The sequence below is a fragment of the Chenopodium quinoa genome, unplaced genomic scaffold (assembly GCF_001683475.1).
Source record: "Chenopodium quinoa cultivar QQ74 unplaced genomic scaffold, ASM168347v1, whole genome shotgun sequence".
Classification (NCBI taxonomy): domain Eukaryota; kingdom Viridiplantae; phylum Streptophyta; class Magnoliopsida; order Caryophyllales; family Amaranthaceae; genus Chenopodium; species Chenopodium quinoa.
Window position 1 is genome coordinate 999,066 of NW_018745485.1, and position 11,905 is coordinate 1,010,970.

Here is an 11,905-nt window from a genome sequence, read left to right on the forward strand (position 1 = left end):
TTCCCTTAATCCAAACTTTGTAGATAACTTTTTATATATTATTCTTTTTTTTTATTTATAACTTTAGTCTTTTTCTTTGGTTTCTAACTTTTTCTTGTTTTGTCATATTTTCTTTTGTTTTGGCTCACTTTTCTTGAAGTTTGAGATTGTATGAATTATCTTGGTGAGATTGTATGAATTATCTTGTCTTCCATTTCAAGCGACGTTTGGTGAGACCTTTCCTCTCTTTTAGTTTCTATTTCTTTGAGTGTTTAGTCTAAGTTTATCTTAGGAAGAAGTTGAATGGTTCGAGGATGTTTGATTTTGGTTCTATGGAACCTGTGATCGTTGATGTTGTTACCAAACGATCACTTGTATGACGATTGGGATTTAATTGGATTATATGCCTCGTGTGTGAACCTTTTTTATTTCTTCCTCTTTCTTTTGTTTTGTTTTTTTCGTTTCGTGTTACAAGCATAACTATGACATGTTGAAATGATTTTTGATTTGGAATTTGCTTATTCATTTGGATTTGTGTACCTTTCATGGTGATGTGTCTTTGAATGATTATCTTCCTAGTTGATGAGGGTTTGCACGATTTGAGAATGCTTAAGGTTGAGTTAGACACATTATAAGCTAAGGTATCCCGATTTAGAACTTTTGAGTATAGGATTCCCTATAGTGGTAAGATGGAGTTACTCTGTATAGTAGATAGGATTCCCTCTAGTTAGTATTTGCTTATTTCTTATCCCATGTGAGCGTCATTTGTTCTAGCCTTCATCATTCTTGTGAGCGACATTTTGGATACTTAAATATGCATGTCTTAATCTTTGTGTTGGTATCTAGCTCCCGAGATCGTGACCAAACAACTCTAGAGGAGGAAGAGGGCATTTCTTCTCATTTTTCTTTGTTTTCTTTGTGTTTTATTACAAATTTGGTTTTCATTTTTGCAACCACCTACTTGCTAACCAATTTGACCCTTATTTCCCTTTCTTGACTTAGCCATATTATTAACCTATCGTCCTATGTTCTACCGACCCTTGTAGTTAGTGAAGCATTGGCTTGTGAGGTTCGAGTTTGAGAGTGTTGGTTTTGAGCAAGAAAGTTGTGTAAGTCGGTTCAAGTAAGGTTATGAAAGTTGGTTATGAAAAGAATATGCAAAAATTTTGTGAAGAAGGTTGCAACACATGAAAACCAAGTGAAGTTGAAAAAGAAAAAAAAAAGAAAAAAATGATGAAAAAATGAAATGAAAAGAAAAAAACGATGAAAAAAATAGATGAAAGAAATGAAAAGGGATGAGGTAATGTTGTGAGGTTTTTATTGAAGGTTGTAATTTGAGGTTATGTTAAATTCATAGGTTGTTCTTGAGAGATGGCCACTCTTTTGCTTCACTTAGGATTTGCCACCAAATTTTTCAAATTGATTCCCAACCTTAACCCCTAGCCATGACATTACAACCCTATTTAAGACCCTTGGACTTGGAGGAGCGCGGTCAAAGACCGGTGGAGGGAGATAGATTTCTACCCTATGGAGAGAGTACACATAGTTGAGATGTTGGGATGACCTTATGATTCCACATAAAAATACCTTTTTCCGGTTCCCTCGAGGAAACGAGGAGCTAGCTAGGGGATGACTTGAAACTAGTGGAGAGAACGTGGACCGTTTTGGTTGGGGCTAGGGCGGAAAGTGAAGTCATTAGTTCTCTATGCTTAGCTTTGGTTTGTCTCTTTCAACTGCGAGCATCTTATAACATGTTTTCCCTCATTGAATTGACAAAGGTTAGTATTCGTTGGTGCATGTCTTCTCGTTCGAGTTCAAATGGAGCATTTTCTACCTAAGTGCTTAAGTGGTTTTTCTTAACCCTTGTCATGTTATGTTTGTTGTGGCTTTCTCATTGTTTTGGTATCCCTTGCTCGAGGACTAGCAAGAGGCAAGTGTGGGGGAAGATGATGAGTGGCATTTATGCCATGATTAAGGTTCATATTAATGGTCATTTTCCCACATTTGCGGCTTGTTTGTATCCTTTTCTTTGCACTTAGTTCCCTTTCCCTTTATGCATCTTCTTTCCTAGATTTTGCCCTTTTTCCTACTCTTTACTTTGATTTCCATGATTATTCTTTGTAGGAACCGGGGTCTTCAAGAGGAGGAAGCCAAAAGTTCAAGGAAAACTGAAGATAAGCAAGGTTAAGGAGAGGTTCGGCCTAACCCCGTAAAGGTGAAGTCGAACCAGGGTGTGGCCGAACTTGCTCCACTGTCCGGCTGAACGTAGAGGTAGAGTGAAGTTGCATTTTGGCGATTTTGCAGGAGTGGTCGAACCTCAGAAGTTCGACCAGACCTGGATCAGGGAGTTTGACTGAACCTACACATGGTTCGGCCGAACCTACCCTGCAGTCCGGCCGAAACTTCCCAGTGTTCGGTCGGACCACTCCCTTACTTCAACCAGTTATGTAAGGACTATATAAGTCCCATTTGAGAACGTGTTGATGTATTTAGATTAACTTAGTTTTAATTTTCTGCATTTTTAGCTTGATCTAGAGAGAGAAACACTATTAGTCTTCATTTGGTAGAGAGAGAAAGTGTGGATTTCTTCATGATGAACTTGGATTTTGAAGAAGAAGCTTGTTTAATCTTTTGTAGATCTTCAACTTCAATTAATGAGCAATCTCTTACTCTTTCTCTTTACTTTTGCATTTAATTTTGTTTGTTTACTTTGATTTTCCTTCTTTGCTTATTGATCATGTTGATGCTTATTGATTTGGTGACTGATATTGTTTTCAACATGATTTGTGAGTAGTAACTTAGTCAAGGGTGTGGGGATGGTGTAGTTGCTAATTGTTCATGCTTATAATATTGGGATTAACTTAATTGTGATTAAAATCTTTGCATGCCTGATATTCTTTAATCTTCTTGTAAGTGCACATTGTTGGTTGATTAAAGGTGAATCTTTGCTAACAAGGAACGAAAGTTGACTTATTTAAGGTTCATTACTATCGATTGTTCTTTGATTGCACCTCCCAATATATAGTTCTATTGTGGAAACATAGAGGCTATGTTAGGAGAAACTGATTGACCTTGGAAGGCGGTTAGATTGGACCTTATTTCGATATTCATGCATGTTTAGTTCACTTTTGATTTGCTTCTATGTTATTTCATGATCAAGCAGCATCTACATCTACCTATTTCCTTTGGTGTTTAGTTATATTGATTTTAACTCGTTTTACCTTTAGTTTAATCTCTTAGTCATTCCTGTCCTTTGTCCCGATATAGCTTAAAGTCTAGTGATGAATGGTGTTTATGTGCTTCTCCATGTGGTTCGACCCCTCTTCTTGCCATATACTTGTATTAGGATAAGTCGAGTGTTATAAATTGTATTTGATTTAGGTGTAGTTGTCTAAGGACGCGATTATTCCTCTATCATCTATACACAATACGCTTTAACGTTAGGTCTTTTTTTGCATGGTTGACCATTTAATAAACCATGTTGACCTGTAAGTATTCTCACAGCTCGTTGGTCATTTGATAAATTATTTTCAGGATATGTGCCATGAGTAATGTATTGGAGGATATGATCATATCAAGGATTGTCTCCTTCGAATCATTTATTTCCTCTATTGTGTTGTAATAAGTTGGTTCTTCTCTTCTATCAACTCATAATGGCATCATATTTAAGTGATTTGGAATGTTGATCATTGAGGCTAATTGCTAGAGCATCGGCAAATTGATTATCAACCCTTGGGAGATATTTGGAGTCAATATAATCAAAATATGCTCGTTTAGTTGCTCTAGGTGTGCTTGGTATAATATCATTTTGGAATTCTTTATTTTCAATTTTTAAGTATATGATTTATTATCAAAATTAAATCTCCATATACCTCTATTATTTGCACACCTATGCCAGCTGCTGCTTCTAATCCATTGACGCACGTTTCACATTCTGTGGCAGTATTACTAACCTCAAATTCTAGCTTTTGTTGAAGTTTCTCAATTTGGCACTAGAGATTATCCGTCTCTTTGCTAACATCTAGAAGATCTTCAACCTTCTCTTTTACCGCCTTCAGCTCGGCTCTCAGCTTAGTCGCCTTCTTCTAGGCCGGCTCCAAATCTTACTTCACTTGAAAATTCGCAGTCGCCTGTGAGTATAGGATATCTTGAGTCAATAATTCAATCTTAATTACATCAAAAATGGCTTTGTCAAGATTGGAAGCGGCCCTTAAGTTGGCATCCCTTACCTCTTTTTACTTGTCGCTAAATGGTTTTTTAAGACCAATAACTCGCAGCATGGCCTGCATCCGGCAAAAAGAAAAGGAAGGTTAGTATATAGTCGGTAAAGGCAAGATTTAGAAAATAACTTGAAAAATACCTCGGCCAAATTTTCAAGGATAGCATCAAAGTTCAAGGAGCCGACTCCTTTAATAGAGTCGCACTGTTCAGTAGAGACGGCGACGATCATGTCCTTGGCGATCCGGTAAGCATTTGGCGCCTGGGGAGCATCTACACAATCAATACTTGGTGAGAGGCTTTCATAGTTCCAGCCAAAAGAATGGCTGGTTTTAGAGTTGGTTGGGCAATGACTATAAGTCTTAACCCTACAAGGGTAAGGCAAGGGATAAAAGGCGAAAGTACCTGGGATGACGACCAGATCTTGAGCATTCTTATTCCTCCGCGTGCTTCAATGGCCACCCGGAGAGTCGGCGGCCCCAGTTGGAGGTTTGTCCCTGGTCGATTTGGACTCCTCTGCCTGCTTCAAACAGCCATTTTAACCGGCGATTTGCCGCCTGTAGAGGTATGGGATTTAGACTAGCTGGCCGAAGGCTTGTGAGAAACCATCTTTCTCCTCTTGACTGAAGTTTGTCCCTCATACTGAGCCATCTTCTTTGGGGGCTTTAACCAAAGTGATGGCAGCACAGGCGGCTTCACTGACCCTTCCTGAAAAAGGCACAACTTTGAGATGAGAAGTTTAGACCAACGACACAAGGACAAATGCAGAGAAAATTAGATGGTCAAGCTGCTCTTTCTTGAACATTTGGTTCTTATGCTTCATTATCTAGCGGTAAGCTAAGGCGCTGCCTCCTTATTTTTCGTTCGGATCTAGCTGAGACATGGCTTCTTCTACAAAAGGTCGAATGACTTGTTAGTAAAAAAAAAAGGAGAAAAGGGGGCGATGCAAAAGACTCATGCGGCTCCCCACCTCTTCTCTTCTAACTACTAAGGCCACAGGCGGCCAAATAGAAAGGATCAGTTAACCAGTTAAATTCTAGGATATAACTTTAAGGGATAATCTCTTTCTCAGTTCGTCCCTTAACCGTTTTTACTTCAAATTTAAAAAACCCAGGCGTCAAAATCTAATCCCAGCCTTCATCAGACATAGGCGGGAGGATGGCTTTCTATCTCAAGAGGTTGGGATTTTGGTTCTAGGAATTGTACTTCCGGTTCCGGTTGCTGTCAAAGGAAGAAATTAAATGATGTAAAACTTGTTTCTCTAATCCTTTTATTTATTTTCTTTCCCCAAAGTCATCATGTATCCTTTGTTACCTGACAAGGTGAACCATATGGGGTTGGCTAATTGGGGAGCTTTACTTAGATAATGCATATGGGCGAAGGCCTCAAAGCTAAGCTTAATGTCCTACATCCTATAAGCAGCTAAAAACCCTAAAATTTTAACCCAAGAATTAGGTACTAGCTGCCATACCCCCAGGCGGTACCCATCCCGGATCCTTTTAATAGTCGGATCCAATTAAAATCTAAGGCCTGCTTGTATTGTGGCCGCATAGCACCCAAATCATGAATCCCCATAGCTCTTGTTAAAAAGAATGGTGTCCTTAGAACTAGTGTACTATTCCGTTAGTGGGTTCAAAATTATTAGAAAGCTAATATATTCAGTCAGGTCAAGTGATCAGAATATCTAGGCGGAGGCCGCTTCCGATAATTAATATTACAGCTTAATCTTTACTGAACCATTCGGGTCACACCCTTTGTAGTAAACGAACCGACTGACGAATTAATTCGGAAGAAATTAATTCGTCGCCCAAATATTAAATATTTAGACGTCGGAAATTCTAGCATAGAGCGTCGAAACCGAGCATCGGAAGTGGAGTCAGAAATAATAAATGACGAGACGTGCAAAAAATAATAAATCGCCAATATTTCTCAAAACACCCCTAGCATCGGAGTGCCCCGAGCATCCAAGGGCTAGGGGCAAAAACGTCCTAGCATAGGTGGCTGGCAAGCGCACCAAGCCGAGCCATGCACGGCCTGCTTGTGCGTGCTAGCGCACCAAAGCTAGCAGCCGCACGCATCGCATGCTAGCAACAGCTAGCAGCCGCAAGCATGCGTGCTAGCAGAAGCTAGCAGCCGCAAGCATGTGTGCTAGCAGCAGCTAGCTGCCGCAAGCCATGAGTGCTAGCAGCGCACGCACGGGCTGGGCACTAGGCAGGCTGTGGCTGGGCCATAGGGCCGTGTACTAGGGGAGCAAGTGGGAGCATATGCAAAGCAAGTGGGGTAAAGGAGATGTGGAACAAGGATAGCATTGAGTAGGGAGCAAGTATGATCCACTACTCTCCATGTGGTCCTCACCACCCTTTACATATGATAGTGCCACTTGTAGATTTATTATTAGTTTGCTTATTTATTTTAGTTTAGCTTTAAAAAAAATTGTGGAATTTCATGACTCCCACATTGATGGGATAGAAATTCCCACTCTCCCTCTTGCCTATAAATACTCATCTTGGGTTTTTAGGAAGAGTGCTTGAGTAGGAGTTCAATAGATCATTGCATTAGCAAAAACTCTTAAACTCACAAAATACTCGGGTTTGGTCGGACCTCGCTAACCTCGACGTAACGGAACTTAAATTCGCTAGTAGTTTTTGCGGGTGGACTTTTGTTGGAGGCTCTCGTGTGAGCGGGGCTAAAGCTTACAAGTAAGAGCCTGACTTTGAGGGCGAAGCGCGCGTCAAAGGTAAATTCCGATTTTATCCTTTTATGTTTATTTGTTATGTTTTATGCTTTCATTAATTGCGAGTGGTTCTTTGGGTCGGGTTTGTTTCTGCGGGAAGTTGGACTTACCAAACCCCAACAGCGGTATCGAAGCCACGCTCTTTTATTTTTAAAATCATAATATTTTTTCAAGGTGATTTTTATGGCTTAATTTTCTAATCTTGAAGTGCTAATTAGATTAGTAACTCGTTTGTTTTATTTTAACCTCGTATTTAAGCTATCTTCAGCCCCGAACCCAGATTTTGACCCAAAATTAGTGAATTTTGGGTGGAAAATGTGTTCTGCAAATGGTCTTATTCTTCCAAGGGACGGTTTTTAGCCAAAAAACGGTCAAAAATGCAATTTTCGAGGGTTTTTTTCGTTTTTACGAAATTTTTTAATTCTTTCTAACCTTGAAAATTAATTGCATATTTATGGTGGTTATGTAATTGGTTCAATACATATTTTATATGCAATTTTAAACCTCTTTTGGCATGATTACTTGGTAGTAATTTGTGCTTGAAAGCTTAGTTTTATTTTTCACATAATTACAAACTAATTGCATAAAGTGTGAAATTGTTGTTCTTTGAGGCTTCCAAGTATTAAAGATTCAATATTTAATTATGGTTAAGTGATTGAAACTTTATATTACTTAATTCCATGAATTTTTGTTAAACTTTGTTGATTTAATAATTTTTTAGTTGATTAGAGTCATAAAGTGATGAGTGTCATTTATGGCACTCATAGGGTAGTCTTTTAGGGTTATTTATTTCCAATTTTCATGCTTTCTTCTCTTATTTTTGGTCCTTTTTCCTTTAGTTTCTCTTTCTCCTCTTTTCTTTATGGTTCTCGTGTTTTCCTTTCATTTGGCTCTTTTTCCCTTTTATTTCCTTTCTTTGTTTGCTTGTGTAGGTATTTGGAGAGTCACCTTTGCAAAGGAATCAAGTTGGGACCTTAATGACCAAGTAAGGAAGAAGCATTTGGCTTGAGAGGGTTTAGAGAGGCCTTGGAGAAGCCTCGGAGAGGTCTCCAAGGTATTTCCAGCAGGTCGCGGGCGCGGGTCAATGGAGCCGCGGGCGCGGGTCAATGGAGCCGCGGGCGCGGGCTTTAGAAGCACAAATTGCTACATTTTGGCAGGAGCTTCCCGCAGTTGCCCCGCGGGCTCTCCGCGGGCGCCGAAAATCTGGAGAGGGCACTCCTTCTCAGAGAGACCGTGGCCCCCTGATTGAGTTTTGGGAGCAGGGAATTAGTCGCGGGCGCGGCATCTTTGCGCGGGATTTGCCGGTTTCTTCGTTACTTATAAATAGAATTGTAATTCCTTTTTGAAACCAACTTTTTGATAATATTTCATTAGCTTAGTTTTAGAAAGAGAATTTAGAGAGAAGTTAGAGAGAAGTTCTTGGTTTTGGATTTGTAGCTCAACATTTGATCAATCAAGTTTGGATTTCTTCATTTTCAATCATTAATATTAGTGAGAATCTCGATCTTCCTTCTTTCATCTCTTACTTACTTGCTATTTGATTTATGCTTGTTCCTTGTTTTTCTTTGGATTTGAATTTGATATTGTTGAATATTTTGATTTCTCTTAGATTTTGATATAGAATGAAGATTTATGCAATTTCTAGTTATTTGTTCTTGAATTTCACCGTGATTAGTGAGTAGATTAGTTGCTAGGGAAATGGGGAAGCATGTTTGATTAATGAAATTGCTAGTTGATGCTCTTTGATTGATTGATTTGTTGCAATTAAATTGGTTGACATAGTTTTGCATGTGATTGATTAGACTAGGAGTGATCAACCTATAAGATTAATCTAGATTGCATTGCAACTCTTAATGACATGAACAATTGATTTGAAAGTTTCTCTAATTGATTGGGTTTGCTTGTGATTCTTCTTGATTTGCCTTTCATAGTGACACCTAGATTGGCCTATAGGAGATAGCATTTGAACTCTCTTGATTGCTACTATTGTTTGTCCATTGCAATACTTGAATTAATTGATTGAGCTCTAAACTAGCATTATCATTGAACTTGCATGTGGAACCCATATCCCTAGTGTCTAGACTTTTGATTTACTTGATTAGACTTGTTTTAGTTTACCATAGTGCCAACCATAATCTAAACTCCATCTTTGAGGTAGCTTGACTTAGAATCTAGTTTTCATCATTTCATTCCCTAGGGATCGACCCTTAACTTGCCCTATATTCATATAAGGTTGGTTAGGTGTTTAAAAATTTAAGTTGACTTGGGGGAAGGGTAGATAACGACATACATTTTCCTCTTGTCAAAATGGCGCCGTTGCCGGGGAATGCTATTGGTTCTTAGCTTTTGTTGTTGAGTCTACTTCATTTTAATTGAAAAAAAAAATACAAAAAGATTTTGTTTCTTTAGGCTACACTTGTAGCCATGCTACTAATATTTTCTTTGAAGTTTTGCATGCATAGAGCTCGTGATCGATCCATTGTGCCTTTTGACCCGGAAATCGAAAGGACTCTCTCAAGGAGAAGAATAGCTAATCGATCCTTGGGGTATAGTTCTTCAAGTGAAGAAGAGATTGAAGAAGAGAAAGACATGGGAGAAAATCCGATAGTGGCCTTGAAGGAGCTAGGAATACCCGGTGCTTATAGGTTTGAGAGCGGTATAGCTCCGCCTACAACACCGGCAAATGATTTTGAAATTCGGCCGACCATGATCACCTTAATTGAGAGGAGGCAATATAGTGGGGCTAAGAATGAGAGCCTGTTGAACCATCTTAAAGAATTTGAAAAATATTGCAACACCATCAAATTCAACGGAGTTTCTCAAGAGTTCATACGCCTCAAGTTGTTCCCCTTCTCTCTCATAGGAAGATCCTTAGAGTGGCTAGATAAAGAAGTGAAGCCCAACTCCTTGAGAACATGGGATGATGTTACAAAGACGGTGGAGGCAAGAGCCTTGATTCAAGGGTTCAAGCAAAGGCCAAATGAAAGCCTTTACGAAGCATGGGAGAGATACAAAGAGTATCAAAGGGAGTGCCCTCACCACGGAATCCCAACATACCAAGTGGTCCAAATCTTTTATGGCGGTTAAGTCCCCAAGGCAAGTCATGCCTTGATGGGGGGGTCGGGGGTCCTACCATGAACAAGACCGAAGAAGAAGTGGTGGACATTATTGAGGACGTGGTGACGTACTATAGAGATTGGCAAGATGGGGAGAAAGACTCTTCAAGCAAGCAATCTTCATTGTACTCGATGGACCATCTAAATGCGATCAAAAACCTTTGCTCCCAAATGACAAACTTGGGAAAGGAGATGACCGCAATCAAAGCCAAGTTGGAGAGCACTTCTTCTTCTTCCCAAGCTTCGAATCTTCCCTCCCAATTTAAGGGGAGAGGTACTCCTTCTAACTCTCAACCCCCTCCCTCTTCACATAATATGCCTATGGGTTGTTTGTTTTGTGATGCATGTGGATCGTATGATCATGACTCTAGTAATTGTCCTAATGAATGTGTTGATGAGTTTGATAACAATGAGAGTGAGCATGTGAATTATGTGTCAAATAATAATGCTCAAAGGTTTGTTAATCAAAGAGGTCAATGGAATAGGAATTACCAAAACCAAGGCAATTTTGACAACTATAATCAAGGTGGTGGTTATAGAAACCAAGGGAACCAAGGTTCTCGTGGTAGTTATAATAACCAAGGTTATAGTGGCCAAAATCAAAGCCAAAATTATGGTAATAAAAACCAAGGTTATGGAAATCACAACCAAGGTAGTGGTAACCATAATCAAGGTGGTGGTAACCATAATCAAGGTTATGGTCAAAATCAAAATAGGGGTACTTGGAACAACCAAGGGAAGGGCAATTTTCAAAATAATGCTCAAAGAGGTCCCCCACCCGGATTTGTTCCAAGGACTCAAGGAGAAAATTCCTATTCACAACCTTCTTCACCTAGGACCAATTTGGAAGAAATAATAGAGAATCAAACCAAGTTGTTGAACACATACATGGCCGTTAGTGATAAGAAGTTCAATGAAATGATGACCCACAATAAAATGCTTGAAAACCAAATTTCTCAACTTGCTAATGCTTTGAAAGATCATGCAAGCCCTTCTTCTTTACCTTCCCAAGTTCTTGATCCCAAGAAACACGTGAATGCTATTGTTACAAGGAGTGGTAAGGTTCTTGAGGAGAGGTTACCTAGGAAGGGTGAGGATAAGGAGATTCCTAAGAAAGCCTTGGTTGAGAATGAGGGGGATAGGGCATCATTGGATGAGGTTGTGGTTGAGACACCTAGAGAGGTGAGAGTAGAGAAAGAAATTGTGAAACCCAAGCTCCCTTACCCACAAAAATTCATGAGACGCAAATTGGATGAACAATTTGGGAGATTCATTGATATGCTAAAACAACTTCATCTTTCTCTACCTTTTACCGATGTTATCAACCAAATGCCAAATTATGCCAAATTCCTCAAGGACATTTTGAGTGGGAAAAGAACTTGTGAGGTTGTGGAGACTATCAATTTGACCGAAAATTGTAGTGCTATCATCATGAACAAAATGCCTCCCAAATTGAAAGACCCCGGAAACTTCTCCATCCCTTGTGCCATTAACAAGATGCAAATTGATAATGCCTTATGTGACTTGGGAGCTAGTGTGAGCATAATTCCATATTCGGTTTATCAAATACTTGAGCTAGGGGAACTCTTACCTTCTAACATTACATTGCAATTAGCCGATAGGTCAATTAAGTTTCAAAAGGTAAGGTAGAAGATGTTCCATTGAGGGTTGGGAAGTTTGTGTTCCCGGTGGATTTTATTGTGCTTGAAATGGATGAAGATGCTACCATTCCAATCATTTTAGGTAGACCCTTTCTTGCTACCTCGGGTGCTATGATTGATGTGAGGAGTGCAAAGATTTCCCTTAAGGTAGGTGATGAGGTCATTGAATTTGATTTGAATGAAAGCATGAAGTATCC

General features: G+C 39.4%; 1 protein-coding gene across 1 annotated transcript; it reads left to right on the forward strand.

The window, feature by feature from the left end:
- Positions 1 to 10,935: 10,935 nt before the first annotated feature.
- On the forward strand, positions 10,936 to 11,697 carry LOC110715213. The gene has a single exon (XM_021893783.1). It carries the CDS (start codon positions 10,936 to 10,938, stop codon positions 11,695 to 11,697), a length of 762 nt encoding a protein of 253 aa, XP_021749475.1.
- The last annotated feature ends 208 nt before the right edge of the window (positions 11,698 to 11,905 follow it).

Coding starts and splice junctions, on each gene's coding strand:
- LOC110715213 (XM_021893783.1), top strand. CDS start 10,936: ATGGCCGTTAGTGATAAGAAGTTCAATGAAATGATGACCCACAATAAA.